Source organism: Pogona vitticeps, chromosome 5 (assembly GCF_051106095.1).
Source record: "Pogona vitticeps strain Pit_001003342236 chromosome 5, PviZW2.1, whole genome shotgun sequence".
Lineage (NCBI taxonomy): Eukaryota > Metazoa > Chordata > Lepidosauria > Squamata > Agamidae > Pogona > Pogona vitticeps.
In genome coordinates, this window is record NC_135787.1 from 87,685,753 (window position 1) to 87,704,380 (window position 18,628).

The following is an 18,628-nucleotide window of genomic DNA, read 5'->3' on the forward strand; positions in this document are numbered from 1 at the left end:
ATGAATGCAGAAATAACATAGTTAGAAAGTATAAATAAGCAAAAAAATGAGAAAAACCCTGGTCAAGATGGACTTCCTGCCGAATATTACAAAACTTTCCAAGATGAAATTGTGGAACCACTGAAAAATGTTTGTAACCAAGCACTGAAAGAAGCGAGGACTCCAAAACCCTGGTCAGAAGCAAACATTACATTAATACCCAAGGAAGGAGTGGACTTGACTCAAATAGGGAATTATAGGTCAAATTCTCTTCTCAATGTAGATTATAAAATATTTGCATCCATCATGGCAGAAGGACTGAAAAATTTTTTTATGCAATTTATACATGAAGACCGAAATGGTTTTCTCCCAAAACGACAACTGAAGAATAATATAAGAATAATAGTAGATATTCTATAATATTATGAAGCACATCCGGGAAAACAAATGGCTCTTCTGTTTTTGGATGCACAAAAAGCTTTTGATAACTTAAATTGGGATTTTATAAAGATACAACTTGAGATGATGGACTTTGGACAAAACATTTTGAATATGATAGGAGCAATTTATACAAATCAAGCAGCAAAAATAGTTGTTAATGGAGAAGGAACAACAAAAATTGAGATTGCTAAAGGAACACGGCAAGGATGTCCACTCTCCCCATTGCTGTTTATTCTCTCATTGGAAACATTAAAGAGAGAAATTAGACAGAATTAAGGAATACAAGGAACAAAGATCAAAGATGAAACTTATAAACTTCAAGCATTTGCAGACAATCTGGTCTTCATTTTAGAGAACCCAACAGAAACAGCTCCAATCTTACTTCAACAAATTAAGGAATTTGGCGAGGTAGCTGGACTAGATAATCAAGAAAAAAACAAAATTCTTAACCAAAAATTTAACTGAAAAACAAAAGACCCAACTCATCTCAAACACAAACATTCAAATAACAAAAAGTAAAGTATTTATGAATTAACCTGACTGCCAGATGTTCACTGAAAGAAGATAACTATGTGAAACTCCTTGAGCAGATTAAACAAGACTTGGAAAGATGGGAGAAATTACAACTTACATTTTTAGGAAAAATTGCAATGGTTAAAATGAATATTCTCCCAAAAGTAAACTTCCTTTTCCAGAACTTACCAATCAAATTAAAGGAAAAGTTTTTTGAAGAGTTAAACACCCTAGTTGCAAAGTTCATATGGCAGAAGAAGAAGTCAAGAATTAAACGTAAATTACTACAAGACGCAGAAGAAAGGGGAGGATTTGGTTTGCCAAATTGGAATTTATACTATCAAGCAAGCACTTTAACTTGGTTTAGGGAATGGATAAAGCTAAAAAAATAAGAGAATACTATACTTACAGGGACATAACCTGCAAGCAGGTTGGTATGGGTTTCTATGTTAAGGAAGAACTAAAACTCACAAATACTTTGAAAGAAATATAATAAGGAATTCTCTGTTAAAAGTCTCAGGAAAAAATTAACTTAAAATATATGTGAAAATACCTAGTTGGATTTCACCCATGGAAGCATTTACACTCCCAAACTTGCTAAATTTTGAAAAAATAATGATGTATAATGAGCTTTTAAATGCTGAGGGACTTCTAAAGAAAAAATTCAACTAGAGAACCAAGAATTGATCTTTTCATGGTGGCCTCTAATGCAATTACAATCAAACTACAATCAAGATTTTAAAAAACCACAAGTATTCTATAAAGAATATATAATATTTGATAATGTATTACTCTCCACAGAAGAACAACAAATTAAAAACTGTATACATTTCTATTGCAATGGGACACAGAAGACGAAGAAGTTAAGGAGACAATGTTAAAATAGTCTAAAAACTTTGGATATAATATAGAATTAGAAAAATGGCAACAAATGTGGACAAAAAATTACAAGCTAACATTAGCAACCTCCTATAAAGAAAATTTACATATAAATTCCCTCCAGCCAGACTTGCAAAAATGTTTCCAAATATGTCGAATAAATGTTGGAAATGTAAGAATCATGAAGGAACTTACTACCTTGCATAGTGGACATGTAATAAAGCAAGAAAGTATTGGGTTAAAATTCACGTGTAGATTAAGCAAATGTCCGAACAAGAAATAGAATTTAAACCAAAAAATATATTTATTGAGATTAACAAATAACATACGTAAATACACAAAGCTATTACCTATTACTACATGTTTTGACTTCAGCTAGATTAGTATGAGCGCAGGTCTGGAAGGAGGGAAATCCGCCAAAGGATGACATGATCATTAAGAAAATACTAGAATGTGCAGAAATGGACAGATTAACAAAGAGATTAAAAGGACAAGAAAAATCAACTTTTTACCTAAACTGGAATTTATTTCATGACTGGTGTAAAGCAAAAGTCCCGTAATAATGGAATTAAAGTGAACAGTACGGAGAGGACCTCACCAGAAAAAGTATATCAATAAATAAGATTGCTTGTAGGTTAAGCTTATATTTTTTTCACTTTATATATGATGCTGTATTTATATGTTTTTAAGTTTTATGTTGGAAAATAAAATATATATTTTTTAAAAAGAGAGAATAAGAGGGTGTGGGGTTTGCCCTTGTGGCCCCTGCTTGTCTTTCCTTCACAAAGGCTTATGTCACATTTTCTTCTCGCTGCCACCAGTGGATTACCTCAATTCACAATATAAATCACGTTGTTTATTGGAGTGAGGCAGACTGAATAACAGCAGTTCTTATGCTAAGATTAACAGCCATAAGGACTTTACAGTAGATTGTAGGATAAGGTCCAAGGAGAGGGGGAGGGTGTGCAACTCCAGGAGACCTGTTTCCCCGCTCCTTCTTGAACAGTTATGTGATCAAGAGGAGAGTCTATGTAGGGACCAATATGAAGTGGCTTTATTTAAAGCAGCTGCTTATATTTTAGTTATTTTATTTTGGTGCCCCTTTGAGTCAGCGAGTTGGTGCAACAGGAAAGGCAGATGCCTCTAGATATGCACTGCAATAGGGTGATGTTATGATCCAGCTACAGCAATTTTAAAATTACAATTAGGCGAGCAAAGGCCGACCAGAAAGGCAAAGGGAGATTGTTGGTGTTTGAGTAAGGTGGCTTTAGGTGTCTTTGTCTTGTCGTAGCCACCCAAGCGTTCATGGAGTTTAGATGTCAAGGGCCTGGATACTTTTACAGCATGCAGCCAAATCACCATTTACGATATATCAATTTTGAAAGTTGATGGACCTGTCATTGGACAGAATATGTTTTAGGGGTTTGCAATTTGGGACATGTTCTTTCAGAATTGGAGCAACACCCAGCGGCTGCTCTTGGGTACAGTACAGATCACATTAAGCAGTTTGGAAGTTGGTCCTCATTTAGTTATCAACGTTATATCGGAACCCTACCTAATGTGTGGGCAGGGCTTATTATGTTGTTTCAGGTGCTGCGGGGACTGCAAGTCGAAGACATGTTAGGATCATCCACCATGTCTGTGTTATTGGGCAGGACCTTGTGCTGCCAATTCCCACTTGGGCACTGCACTTGGGGCTTTCTCCCCATGCTCATGCTTACTTGAGAGGTGTGCGTGGCTTGCTACGGATCCAGCTTGGATGGCTGACAGTGTTTGACCAGCACCACGGCTTTGTTATTGGGCAGAACCTTGTGTGGCCAAGTCCCACTTGGGGACTGCTCTTGGGGCTTGGTGCCCATGCTCATGCTTACTTGAGAGGCGTGTGTGGCTTGCTATGGATCCAGCTTGGATGGCTAACAGAGTTTGACCCATCCCCGCCAAATGTCTGGTTGATGCATTAAGGCGGCAATGGTTTGTCTAGTGCACCTACTATGCTGATCATATGGTTCGCGATCATTCCATGACTTGTATGGTGTGGTGTGTGAAATGTGCTTGATGTTAACACAGCTCGGCACCATGTTAATCATGAAGTGTGTAAAGGTGTCTGCCAGGGTGGTCTTGGCTCTGTGGTTAGTCACCACAGGATTCAAGTATGCAATCCTGCTCTTGTTCACAGTGATGATATCCACTTGTCGGATGCAGGCTTGAATATCTTTTTGGATGATATTAGAAGGGGCCTGCTTGCTGAACTTCAGAGGCTCTGTGGTGGGCATGGGATTTACCTATGCTAGTCCCTATGCTGTGGCGGGTAGTGCAGAAAAACAGGTGTTTTGGTGTGTCACATTTGTAACTCAGGTAAGCCAACAGCGCATCTGACCTCCTGGCTCTGCGGATCGTGTGATTATAGGGCTGGTTTGGGAAGGATGCGCTGGGACCAATAGTCATCAAATAAAGATGGCTTGAGGTCTGGAGGTGTTTATTAGCAGCACGCCGGGTTCCTGCTGTCTGTGAGACAGCAGGAATCCGAGGCCAGGGACTCGCCCAATGGATAAGCAAGGGGTATTTTATTACCCCTATCTGTCATCATTTCCACACTATTGCAGGCCCCTTTTACTGAGCCAATTGATGATTAATTTGAAAATCTTGAAATAAAGTGTGGCCTGTATTATAATTCCAACACTGTTGTCTCGCGTCTTTATTCCGGGCTTGGGCGGGCAAGTGGTTTTCCCCATGGTGTTGCAGAACTGTGCAGCTTGCCCAAGGCCACACAGAGTGGCTCTGCTCACAGGGGGCACACTGGGGAATTGAACTCCCCACCACTGACTCTGCAGCCACATGCCTAACTCAATGTTTACTCAGACATAACTCCTATTGTATTCAGTGGGACTTAGTTTCAGGTAAATATGTACAGCAGTGCAACCTCATAAGGTTTGAGTGTTACTTTCTTAAAAGGCAAAATCCAAAGAAACCAAACCAAATGAGACAAACATGTGGCACCTTAAAGACTAAGTATTATATTTGCATGTGAGCTTCAAAGTGGACTTGTCCAGAAATGATTTTTGACAGAAAATTGCTCAAGGAATTTCAGTTGTTATCATACAACCCTACTGGTTTGTTAACCCAATTTTACTAAAAGATGCCCAGAATGACCAAGAGCGATCAGTAGGTTTGCACTTCAAGCAGAAGCAAGAAAACATTATGTGAATCAAAATGTTCTTGGCTATAACCTTTTAGTTAAAATCAATAACAGAAATTTTGAATTAAGTGCAATTTATATCCTTCACAGTTTCTTTTAGTGTGGATGTGGTAAAGACTAAGGATATGGAGAAATAAATGGCATGTTAAAAAAACTAAATATGGAATATATTGTTATACATATATAATGGATAAACTGAGTGACTTTTAAAAAAAGATGAGTCATGAAAATCTTCAAGAAGTTTTGCTTCTATTCATTCTCTCTTAGTGCCAAGTCTCCATGTTATTATTATGGAAGTTCCCATAAGGTTATGTGTGTGATCACTATATTCTCAGTCTCACTAAGATGACATTTATTATTATAAAAATAATCATGACATTAGAAAGGAAAGATTAAAAAAAGGATGACAAGGTTTATGAGAATAGCATGCATCTCAAATGAATACATTGATTTAAAAAGTGAAATTATTATAGATAGACAGGAGTTTCCTGATTAGTCAACAGATTATCACAGATTATTTAAAGCAGGTCAACCTAGAAGACATACCTGCTTCGTGATACCTGTAATATACGGATTATTCAGTGATGCAGCCAATACCTGAGAAAAACTACAAAATCCCTATTTCATGAGGAAAGATCATGAAAAAGGTATAATTTGACAACCTCCATTTCTAGAGAATGGAAATTCTAGACCAGTTTTGACTATTTCTTTTATATCATAATAGATGCAATCTAACCAATGGTAGTTTCCAAACCTGTATCCACTTACCAAAATGAGTTTGCCTTACTGTTCAGTAGAACCATAGAAAGAGTTCCCCATTCAGATCCCATTTAATGTGCTATCCAGATCACATCTTTGTATTACAAATACAGATGCTTCACAACTAATTTTAGCAATTCTTACAGGTATAGGAAAGAACCTGAGCAGAAGTAAGTTGAAAGATGCTTCACACACAAATTATTCACATATATGAACCTGATGTTCGTTGGGGCCAGATGAAAATTTCATTTTGATAAAAATTGGCCACATCAATCAAAATGTGGAAGAAAGTGAAAGATTTCCCCATCCCTGACCTCTGTTTATGAAATGGAAATAGAGAGGAAAAACAAACTGGTTGCAATTGTGTGACTTCACACTGCATCTTAATCTGGAGGTTGTGCAGAATAAATTCATGAGGCAGATACTGGGTCTTCCTCCCGGGACTCCTTCAGCTCATATTAGGGCTGAGCTGGGTCTCCCTTCAATTATGGTCAGAATTGATTTGGCCTATTTTAGATACTGATGTAAACTAAATAAGCATGGAGGACCACTCCCGGACCAAATGCTGCTGGTTAGAGCAATTGTGGATGGGAGGATGGGCACAGTGGTGTCAATTAAAGGTTTTCAGTCTTTCCATGGAAAGGTTTCTTTGTTTTTAGTCCTCAAGCTCTTAGGAGTTGGATTTTTGACTCTGATGCCAGTCAAGATAGGGCTGCCATTGGGTCACAATTCTCTATTGGGTATCCTCAACTTCAAGTTAATCATGCAAAACCATACTGTGTTGAAACACTATCCTTCCCACAGCTCTGTAGAGCTTTTACAGAACTCAGATTCCAACAGATGCCCTCTACATATCTTAAAGGGCAATATCATGGGACCCCAGTTTCAGAACAAATATGCGTCTATGGCTGTAATCAGTTTGAAGATATAACTCACTGTTTATTGTTCTTCTCCTTTTAGATGGATCTTAGAAAAAGATTTCTGTCACCTGTCATCCAGTCATTTGCCAGCTACACCTCTGAGTAGCAGTATTACGTCTCCTCTCTGAAAATCAGTGATTTATACTTACTCTGTAGCCCAATTTGCGCTGGTAGACAAGAAGCTGGGTTTTTGTTTTCTCAAGGATCTTAATGGTGTAGAGCTACCACAAACATGTGCAGCAGGTTTGATGGTTTTGAAGGATGTGATGTTTGGTCAGATGACAAGCATCCTAATGAGCTATCATAATTACCTGTTTTAAACTGGAAAATATTATACCTTTTTTTGTATTGTATATTGTAAAGGCCTTTGGTCAGAAACAATTAAGTATTTTCTAGTATAGTATCTTAATTCTTTCCCTTCCATGCTATCCTTATTCTTCCCATATCTCCTTTGTTGGTCTTATCACTTGCTCCATGTTATTGCAATGTGTGCTACTCTCATGCAGATATGCTAAAGTTCTCAGCAGGTGAATCCTTGCTCCTGGTTGCCAAAGACGTCCCATGATACATGATACACCCATTCTTTATGCTGACACTGGCTGCATGATTTCCCCTCTCCATCATGTTGTTCTATCATCATAATATCATGGAAGACATGCAGTGAGTGACACATATCATGAAGCCAGAATTTTACTAAGTTCTCCAAAAAAAATTCGAGTTCATGAAGGTGATCTCATTTTGGCAAATGTGAATCTTAATGAGCACAAAAGGGTATCCTGAAGACCCATGTTGCCAGCAGAAAAAATGATACCAAAGCTTTACAGAGCAAAGGGCAGCCAGAATGGTTATAGTACCAATGGCAACTGGTTTCTAGGATACCCTCTTGTGCTCACTACAATTCACATTTGTTAAAAAACAGCCCTGACAACTGCTTTCTGTTTGAGTGAGAAGGGGCTCACTTATGAAAAAAGGAGTCAATTTCTGGAATTTTCCCTTGCTTATTTATTTATTTATTTATTTATTTGATTTGTATCCCGCTCATCTGGTAACACAGTACCACTCTGAGCGGCTAACATAAAAATATACAATTATAATAACATAAGTCCAAAATATCAAAATATCAATTAACAAAACATAAGTCATAAATAATAGATAGAGAAAGAAGAAGAAGTAATATAAATTAAATTAGGTGCTGGCAGGAGGGAAGGCCTTAACATAAAGCCATGTTTTTAATTGAATTTTGAATGTACCCAGCGAAGGGGCCGCGCGAATCTCAGGAGGGAGATTGTTCCAAAGGCGAGGGGCCACCGCCGAGAAGGCCCGGTTTCTTGTCCTCTCTCTCCGGGCCTCCCTCGGCGTCAGGCCCCTCAGTCTCACCTCCTGGCTCGCGCGGGTGGTTCGGGTAGAACTTGGTGGGTGAAGGCGTTCCGCCAAGTATCGAGGTCCCAAACCGTTTAGGGCCTTATAAGTAAGCATTAAGACTTTGAAGTCAATACGGAAACAAATGGGCAGCCAGTGCAGTCTAGCCAGGGTGGGGGAGATGTGATGATATTTCCTCCCTCCGGTGAGGAGTCTGGCTGCTGCATTCTGCACCATCTGAAGTTTCCGTATCAGCCTCAAAGGTAGCCCCACGTAGAGCGCGTTGCAGTGATCTAATCTTGAGATTACGAGCGCATGTACTAAGGTAGTGAGGGCCCCCGTGTCGAGATAGGGCCGCAGCCGGGCAATCCGCCAAAGATGGAAATAGGCGGAGCGGACAACCGACGTCACCTGTGTTTCCATGGTGAGCGTCGGGTCCAAGTGTATGCCCAAGCTGCGGACCCCGCTCACTGGGGCCAAGGTCGCCCCCCCGAAAGAGAGAGGGCCAACCAGGCCACCAACTACGGGGGGCCCCACCCTCAGAACTTCCGTCTTGTCCGGGTTCAGCCGGAGGCCATTTTCCTGCATCCATTCCAGGATGGTCTCCAGGCAGCGCTGGAGGGTCAGGACGGCATCACCTGCAGTTGGCAAAAAGGAGATGTAGAGCTGAGTGTCGTCAGCGTACTGGTGACACATCGCTCCACACCTCCTGATGACGCCCGCTAGCGGCCTCATATAGATATTAAATAGCATTGGGGAGATAATCGACCCCTGTGGAACCCCACAATTGGAGCTCCACGGGGCCGAGACATTCTCCCCAAGCTGAACTCTCTGGGGACGGTCCTCCAAGAAGGAGCGGAGCCAGGCTAACGCCAGGCCACCGATTCCCAACTCGGAGAGCCTCCCCAGGAGGATACCGTGGTCGACGGTATCAAAGGCCGCCGAAATATCGAGGAGGACCAGCAGAGACGTTTTGCCCCTGTCGGCCTCCCTCAGCAGGTCATCATACAGGGCGACCAATGCCGTCTCTGTCCCGTGGCGCGGCCTGAAGCCCGACTGGAATGGATCCAGTGCATCTGTTTCATCCAAGAGTGCCTGAAGCTGGTCTGCCACCACCCTCTCCACCACTTTGCTCATGAAAGAAATATTGGCGACGGGCCTGTAATTGCCAATTTCGTCCGCCGCCAAACTAGATTTCTTTCGTATGGGCCTAATGAGTGTCTCCTTGAGGGCAGATGGGAATCTGCCCTCAAGGAAAGACCCATTTATTATAGCTGTGGCCCATTCAGTTGTTTTCGGCCTGGCTGCTTTGATTAGCCAGGCCGGGCAAGGGTCCAAGGAGGAGGTGGTGGCCCGACAGCGGTCAAGCACTCTGGTCACAGAATCAGGCGTAACTGGCTGAAAAGAATCAAAAATAACCGGGCAAGACAGAGCGCTGGACATCTCAGCTCGATTCACTGTATTCAAAAAAGGAGAGAGCTCCCGGCGGATGGCCTCCACTTTAGATTTAAAAAATGCCGCAAATTGGTCCGGTGAAAAACTAGGGGGAGGCCGATCTCCCGGGCCAACTCCGGATAGGTCGCGCACTATACGGAAAAGTTCCGCCTGCTGGTTGGATGCTTCGCTTATCCGGTTAGCGAAGAATGATCTACTGGCAGCCTTCACCTTATTCAGGTAAAGGTTAGTTGCGACCTTAACGGCTATCCAGTTATTGTCCGTCGGATTCTTCCTCCATCTACGCTCTAGCCTTCTCCTTATTCGCTTCATCACCCGGAGCTCCTGGGAAAACCAGGGCGCCGGACGAGTTCTGCGTCGGAGAGGGCGTTTGGGCGCGATCGTGTCCACTGCCCGGGTGGCAGCGGTAGACCAGCTATCCACCAGGACGTCGACAGGAGCGCTAGCCAGGTCAGCGGTAATCCCTCTCATGGCATCTTGGAAACCAATCGGATCCAGTAGTCTTCGAGGGCGGGCCATAACAATAGGCCCCTGCTCCCTGCGTGGGGGGAGAGCCACTGTGAGGTTACATTTAATCAGGTGGTGATCTGACCATGACAAGGGGACTGACACCAGGTCCGCCACCATCAGACCACTCTCACCCCAATTGGAGGAAAAGACCAGGTCCAGTGTGTGACCACCCACGTGGGTGGGGCCGTTGACATGTTGGGACATGTTCAAGGAAGCCATGGTTTCCAAGAACTCAGAAGCTGGCCCAGTAACCTCTGCCTCCGCATGCACGTTGAAATCACCCAAGACCAAAAGCCTCGGGGATCCCAACAATGCCGCGGAGACAAAGTCAGCCAGCTCCGGAAGGGAAGTGGCTGGGCCGCAGGGAGCCCGGTAGCCCAGCAAAATCCCAATTCCATCCCTGGCCCCAATCAACACGTGAAGGGCCTCTAGACCCGGCCTTACCGCCGAGGAGCGCCTGGTAACCTCCAAGGTGGATTTATATACAATGGCTACTCCCCCCCCCCCGCCCTTCCAGTCTACCCTGGTGCTGGACATCATAACCGGGCGGGCAGATGAGAGCCAGAGGAGGTCCACCCTCCCCATTAAGCCACGTCTCGGTTATGCATGCCAGGTCTGCATCCTCCTCCAGAATAAGATCTTGAATTAGTTGGGGCTTGTTGGATACAGACCTGGCATTCAACAGCAGCAGGGTTAGAGTGGAAGGCTGGCTGAACTGGTTACCTCGATTCTGGGGGTTGGTCGCAGCCTCAGAACAGGGGACAGCCTTCAGACATCTGTTCCGCGTTCTACTAACACGAGTGGGGGCTGCGCCAACGCCATATCGCCCTCTACCCATAACCACCGGAATGTTGAAAGGCCCCTCGCTGGTCAGGCAAGCCTCCCACTCCATACCAGACAGAGTAAAAAAAGAAAAGAAAAGAAAGAAGAAAAAAAAAAAAAAAAAAAAAACCTAACTAATAACACAAACGTTCTAATACAGATTTATAAGCAAATACAAAGTGAATTAATTTAAAATTAAATATAACTAACGGTGTAAAACATAATAAAATAAAAGAGGTGTTACCCCCCCCCAACTGGGTCCAGTCCATCCTTTACTGGCTCGCAGCCTTACCCTTTGAGCTTTGCTTGGTGTCTCTTTGTGAATGGTGGTGAGCAGAAGAGGGTATCCTGTAGATCATCTTGACTGCTGACATTGGTGTAATCAACATTCAGAATGCCCTTTGTTAGGCAAAGCTTGGCATCCTTTTTCTTGTGAGCAATGCAGGCACAATACTGCACAACAATACTAGCCATTTCCTGGCATTTTCAATCATGAATAAAGAAGCACAGTACCCCAATTCAGAAACTGGAAGTTATTTGAAGAATTGTATTGGATAAAAAAGTGTAATTGTGTATAGATTTAAGTAATGTAATGAACACAGCCTTCCTATTACGTTCACAGGCACAGCTAATGGATTTTGCATCTGAGACGGCATGAGTAGCTGTTTTCTGAAAACCCCATGATATTTGATTTTATGTCATTAGACTATGATATGTATATGATTGTGATCAGACATGACATTTTCTCTTTAGCTACCTTTTGTTGCTTTTAGTGCCTGGTCATGTTACTTCTCTTGGTGCTCTTTATGACCTCTCTTTGGTATCTGTAACATCCTGAGAGAAATAAGCAAGATACTCTCCATGATTTATGGGATTCCTGGTTTTGTATTTTGTATCTCTCTGTTGTTTTAGAAGTACATCTGGATTTTATATATATATAAAATTTTATATACATAATTTTTGCACAGTTCTGGAGAAAATATGATGTTGGACCTGTTCCATAACTCAGTTCTCTGAACCTTCATTTTGCTCAGACAATTTCCATTCAATAAATCTACAAGATTTCCAACTCTGATTTTCTTGGATACAAGATTCATTCCTCAAGCTTTGAAACAAAGGAAACTTAGAATAAACTGGATGGCAGTGTGAAGTTTACCTAACAGAACTGCTTTTCTCACAGAGCCCTGCTTGCCTAAACACAGCTGTGCTTTCTTGTATTTTTTGAAAGTCTGACAATAGCAACAATAAGTTCAGTTGACTCTCAATACCTATAGATATCCCTATGTAAAGATTGTGGCCTTCATAGTGGTTCTGTGAGTGTTCATGGAGAGACTTCTTATTAGAATTATCTCTGTTCATGAACATAAGTACAGTTTGAGCTGAATTGAAATATATATTCAGCATTATGATAAACAATTTTACACTGGCCATGTTCCTTGTACTACATGTAAAAAATCATTCTGAACTAAGGAGGTTTCATTTTTTCTGGCATTGTAAAGGGAAAGTTGTGAGGAAAATTTATTTTACACAGAAAGGGATCGTATTTTTCAAATATTGATGGTAAGCACCTTCAGACATGAATTTTCTTTTGTTCATGTTATTGTTTAAAGCATTATGTTTAGTCAAATTAAATATTACTTTAACTAAATGATTGGTGAAAATGCAGTTATCAGCCACATTGAAAAAGTGTGGACTCCTTTTGATTTTTATTTCGATCACACTATGTAGTAACAGAAAATTATATCCTTTCCTCTCCAGCTACAGCCTTGATAAATATGTAATGCAACCAAAGCATAGTAGCTTTTGAAAAAGTACATGAGTATATGGAATATGGAATAAAACAACCACACATCAAAGTAACACCTATTTTTCACATTAGTCATCCGTCTAAACAGGCATATATAACACGTTGTTGTTATTTAGTTGTTAAGTCGTGTCCGACTCTTTGTGACCCCATGGAGCAGAGCGCACCAGGCCCTCTTGTCTTCCACTGCCTCCAGATGTTGGGTCAAATTCATGTTGGTAGCTTTGATGATACTGTCCAACTATCTCATCCCCTTTTCCTCTTGGCTTCACACTTTCCCAACATCAAGGTCTTTTCCAAGGAGTCTTCTCTTCTCATGAGATGGCCAAAGTATTGGAGCCTCAGTTTCAGGATCTGTCCTTCCATTGAGCACTCAGGGTTGATTTCCTTCAGAATGGATAGGTTTGTTCTCCTTGCAGTCTCCTCTCCTCCAGCACCACAATTCAAAAGCATCAATTCTTCAGTGGTCAGCCTTCTTTATGGTCCAGCTCTCACTTCCATACATTGCTACTGGAAAAACCATAGCTCTGTCGGCAAGGTGATGTCCCTGCTTTTTAAGATGCTGTCTAGGTTTGTCATCGCTTCCCTCCCAAGAAGCAGGAGTCTTTTAATTTTGTGGCTGCTGTCACCATCTGCAGTGATCCTGGAGCCCAAGAAAGTAAAATCTGTCACTGCCTCCATATCTTCCCCTTCTATTTGCCAGGAGGTGATGGGACCAGTGGCCATGATCTTAGTTTTTTGGATGTTGAGCTTCAGACTGTTGGAATCCGGCTCCAACAACCTGTGGTGATGGGAGAGGTCCCTGAAAGGTTCCGGAGGGAGAGACCTCTGAAATAAGGAGACTGCAGTCGAATTAATCTTAATCTTTTCAAAGCGTGCTCAGGATCATTGGCTGAAGTTGCTGTTCAAATGGTCAGTGATAACAGCTCTCTGTGAAGACAGCTCAGCTCTCTGTGATATCAGCTTCCCCAATGATGCCTGGCACCTCCTTTTATTCTCTTACCGGTTACATAACATCAACTGTCAGGTTTACATGAGCCAATAGGACGCTCTGCTCAGTAACACACCATATTACATCACATGAGGAGATCAACATGGTTCATACAACATGGATATTAACATGACAAGAAATACCTTTATATGTTTAGCTATGGCATACATTCCCACATTCCCTCCGTTTTTGTTTATTTAAAATGTTGCCAAATGTAAACACTAACAGATTTAAAAGTCATTATCATAAGAATACAAAGCATGGTACCTAACTTGATATAATTGTTTTGCGGAGACAGTTTGGGATGATTTCTTGCAACACTGTATACACATAGTGAGAAAGGATGAAATGCACTGCACAGAACAACAAACAACAACCAATATTGCAATAATGATAACATACATCAATAGAGAATGAACCCAGCCAAAACCTGGAAGCCAAGACCATAGAGACTCCCACCAAGATAGGTCAGAGGAGTCGTCCCTAAGACCGTCCATGACTTCTTGCAACCGAAGGACAGATTGCTCAATAACCCCAGATTTATTTATATAGAAGCAACAAGAAGTATTGAGCCAGGCACACAAGCCACCATTGCGAAGAAACAAAAAGTCAAGGCCCAAGCGATGTTGTACAACAACGTTAGCTAAAGAGTCTATTTCAGTTTGTAGGGCTTTGATGGCAATTTTAGAAGCATTAGCAAGTAGCTCTATATCTTGGGAGATTAATTCTAGCTTAGCATTGGTGGCAAGCCCATTGAGACCTGGTACAAACCATCCAAAAATATCTAATGCAACAATACCAGCAGTTTTATTCAGTGCACATTTATAGATATGAGGGTTTCTAGCATGTTTTACGTTGTGATGCTGAGCAATATACAAATTATAGGGACCTAACGTTCCAAGAGTACAGCGTCCTTTCCAATTAGCAGGGAGAACCTTGTAAGCGGCATGACCACAGATGAAGAAAATGCCTGGGGGTAAACCAAACGTGTAATTTTCAGAGACATTTCCTAAATGAATATCTGTACATTGATATTGCATGGTCCGAAACAGAAGATATTGTTGAAATGGGAGTGACATATGGGCACCATATCGAGTTACGTTATCAGGCCAGCCAGTATAAGGGATACAGGTGAGATCCTTACTAGTACAGGAATTACCCAAAATATTACAGGTCCCACCAGTGAAAACACAGGATGAGTCAGGACAAGGGCAAGTAGGTAAATAGGCATACTCGCCATATCCCGAGGAGGCATTAATCCAGTCTATGGCACCATAGGGAATAGCGATGGAAAGATTACAAAAGGGATAAGAACCTAGATCCACAGAACCATTAAACAATTCAATACAAATGGGAGCTTTGGGCCATAGGTAGTTAGGTACTAATGAAATGGCACGGGGGGTTTGCTTGGAAGACGCAGTAGCATTATCATTAAAGATAGATACATTAGCCCAAAACGAAGTGTTAACAAAGCTGAAAGGGCCTAAAGGCCAATATCTATTATACAGAGAATGAGCACACATCCAACAATCAATATTAAAATTAAGCATACAATGGTAAACATGCAGGAGGCCACCTTTGTACACAATGTTTTCCCCATATTGTGCATCCTGGAGCTGCTTTGCAAGTCTGATTACAGCACAGGAACTTCCCATTGGAAAAAGAAGCCTTTGTGATACTTGTGTAGTAAATCTGTATTGTTTTTCAGTTCTCTATGCAAAGTCTCTAACCATCGTCTTTGACTCTCTTCGCTGGCAGAGTTACGAAACCAGGAAAGGTTGGGCAGCCAAGACCATAGGCTATCCCAAAAACCAATTGCTTCTGAATCCAAAGGAATCAGAGGTTAACCTTAAGAGAATCTTCCATATGTGATATAGTAGCAATAATATTTGGTGTATAATCAGAAATAAACATGCAACAATGAGTATGAACAACAGCACAGATTCCTCCTTCGGAGGCAAGCAACATATCAACAGCGTAACGAGTTTGTAATACAAAATCACGTATCTCACTTTGTTCTTTCTTTAGCAAAGTTATAGCTGTAATCATATCATTAAACATACTGATAGTCCAGTTGTTTAAGGCATGTAAGTCATAATAATTCATCATAGTACCCATAGGTGGAATAATTCCATGAGAAGTACCTGCCCACCAGGATCGGGAAAGAAGCGAAGATAAACATATTGTGTGTCCACTACTAGGTTGAAGTCTTCATATCGAAAGAGGTCAAATTCCAAAACAGCAGCAAGTTCAGAACGTTGAGCTGATGTCTGTCGCTTGGTAAATCGAGACATCCAATGCCCTTCAGGATCTTGCCAGACAACTACTCTTTGTTGTGGAGAACCATTGGTAAACAACATGCGCTTTCCTGCTAATGGCTGGGGAGAAAAGCAAGTGGTTAAAGAGTAAGAACCAGTAGAGAAAAATGTTAGCCTTTTGTCCTTTGGTGGGATAGGGAGAACAGTCCCTACGAAATCAGCAAAAGCAACCTGGAATGTGGAACAAGTTTGCAAAAGTCTCACCACGTCGCCCTGTGGAAAGGAAGAATACACAGATTGAATATCAAGTCCAGAAAGCTGACAACATCTGGTGCAAGCTTTGTAGAACAGATCTGCTATCTGGGCAAGAGCTTGGTAAGGAGACTGTCTCTCTTCAACTTTGACAACACTATCACCAGGCTCTCTGACTTTACTGTTCCCTAATGTGACTTTTTCTATAGCTCCTGCCACCACCTTAGCAGCTTGATAAGGGACCGTGGGGAGGTCTTCAGTCTCTGGAGAGGATTCTATGGACACCACCATTTTATCCACCTTTTTGAGCTCCTTAGAAACAGAGACATCATCTGCATAAATATTCTCCATTTGCAGCTGAGGAATCTTCTCTTTCTTAGGCAGATCTGCAGCCTCTGCATCCAGAAACCAAGAAGTGGGTTCATTTTTGGATGGTTCCAATGGAGGCTGGAAGGATTCCAAGTAGGGCTTGCTAAGGGAAGGAGATACCTCTTCCTGAACTCCTTTTGGTGCAATCTTGGCAGTAGCTTCAAGTGGTTTCTCTTGCACAGCTTCTTCCTCCTTCTCACCAGAACCAAATTCTGGCTGGCTCCTCACTGTGTCACTATTTCCAGAGGGCAGTGATGCCTTCTCAGTATGTTCGGTATACTCGGGCACAGGATGTGGAACAAATTCTGGAATCATCATCTTGGAGTAATCTGTAAAGGCTGGTGAAGCACATTCATCAGAGTCCTTTGTTTCTTTAACTAAGTCACATGCAATGGATATATAAGATGTCTCCAGGTTTTCTAAAGGTACATCATTCTTAGAGTCAGGTTTCTTGCTAACAGCTTCAGCCTTCATTTCTGGTGGCTGGTTTCCCGATACATTCATGGCCTCCTGATAGGTTGGTGACTTGCGTGGTGGGTCTTTTTGAGGCTCATATCTATCAGGTACAGGTGGTCTGCCAGCTACGCCAGGGTCATTATCATCAGCACCGGGAATAGCTGGTACAGCGGGTCGTCCACGAATAACAGGAAACGCTGATAAGATAGAGTTATCTGTAGCCCCAGCTTCGCAAAGGGCAGCTGCAAGGGATCTGGAATGCATAGTAGTGTGCCCATGGGGGGTTGAACCTGACGCAGAGGGTTTAATTAGTACTGCCTTGTTATGTTCATCAGTGGGAAACAGATCAGGGCTGGAGTCCTCATCATCTCTCAACAGTTTATCTGGAGGTTTTGGTGGCAGCCGCCCCTGGTTGTAATTTGGTGGCGGCGGTGCTGAAGGCATGAGATTTAAAGGTTGAGGAGGCAAGATTTGAGGCAAGGGAGGATAAGAGCTGTTCCCAGATGCTAGTTGTTGACTAAAGAGAATGTTATTTGGTGTAAGTCCCTTTAAACAAGCTCGGACCTTACACCAGGTAAACAGAATTCGAGAAGACACTTTTGGATTGCCTTGAAAATTCATGCCAATTTTTGTCCACTTTTCCAAATCAAAAGTTCCAGATTCGGGTACCCATGGACACATATCGCTGATAGTCCAAACTAGGGCTTCGACTTCCTTTTTAGTAGCAGAGTGTCCATTTTCCGTTACAAGATAGTAAAGATCATCAACATATTTAGACTGTTGAGGAGACAGTGAAGAACCCATAGTTTTCTAACTTTGAGAGGATCACTCACCCGGGATCTAAAAAGATGCGAGGCGCGCGCTGTAATCCTTGCCGGACGTGGGTGAGGGAGTGACCTTCCACCGGTCTTCTTAGCTTCTGGGAGCCTCACGCTGAGAAGCAGGCCTCACACTGAAGTAGGCCGCACACGCTGGAGTAGGCCTCACACTGTGATGTAGGCTTCACACAGTGGAGTAGGCCTCACACTGTTAAGTAGGCCTCACACAGTGGAGTAGGCCTCACACTGTTAAGTAGGCCTCACACAGTGGAGTAGGCCTCACGCAGGGCACCACTTGTTGGAATCCGGCTCCAACAACCTGTGGTGATGGGAGAGGTCCCTGAAAGGTTCCGGAGGGAGAGACCTCTGAAATAAGGAGACTGCAGTCGAATTAATCTTAATCTTTTCAAAGCGTGCTCAGGATCATTGGCTGAAGTTGCTGTTCAAATGGTCAGTGATAACAGCTCTCTGTGAAGACAGCTCAGCTCTCTGTGATATCAGCTTCCCCAATGATGCCTGGCACCTCCTTTTATTCTCTTACCGGTTACATAACATCAACTGTCAGGTTTACATGAGCCAATAGGACGCTCTGCTCAGTAACACACCATATTACATCACATGAGGAGATCAACATGGTTCATACAACATGGATATTAACATGACAAGAAATACCTTTATATGTTTAGCTATGGCATACATTCCCACATCAGACCATTTTTTGCACTCTCCTCTTTCACCTTCATTAAGAGGTTCTTTAATTCCTCCTCACTTTCTGTCATCAGAGTGGGATCATCAGTATATCTGAGGTTGTTGATATTTCTTCCAGCAATCTTAATTCTGGTTTGGG

At 42.2% G+C, this 18,628-nt stretch overlaps 1 protein-coding gene and 1 long non-coding RNA gene across 2 annotated transcripts in view; one reads left to right on the top strand and one right to left on the bottom strand.

Moving 5' to 3' along the window:
• The window catches only part of LOC144589446 (uncharacterized), a 59,402-nt gene that overhangs the window by 23,479 nt on the left and 17,295 nt on the right, over positions 1-18,628 (top strand). The gene's annotated exons all lie outside the window — the stretch shown is intronic.
• Positions 13,491-18,495, bottom strand: LOC144589445 (uncharacterized). The gene has a single exon (XM_078394063.1). The coding sequence runs from the start codon at positions 17,765-17,767 to the stop codon at positions 15,734-15,736; it is 2,034 nt and encodes a 677-aa protein (XP_078250189.1). The 5' UTR covers positions 17,768-18,495; the 3' UTR covers positions 13,491-15,733.

Bases quoted from the DNA above. Each gene is read 5' to 3' on its own strand.
- LOC144589445 (XM_078394063.1), bottom strand. From the start codon at position 17,767: ATGGGTTCTTCACTGTCTCCTCAACAGTCTAAATATGTTGATGATCTT.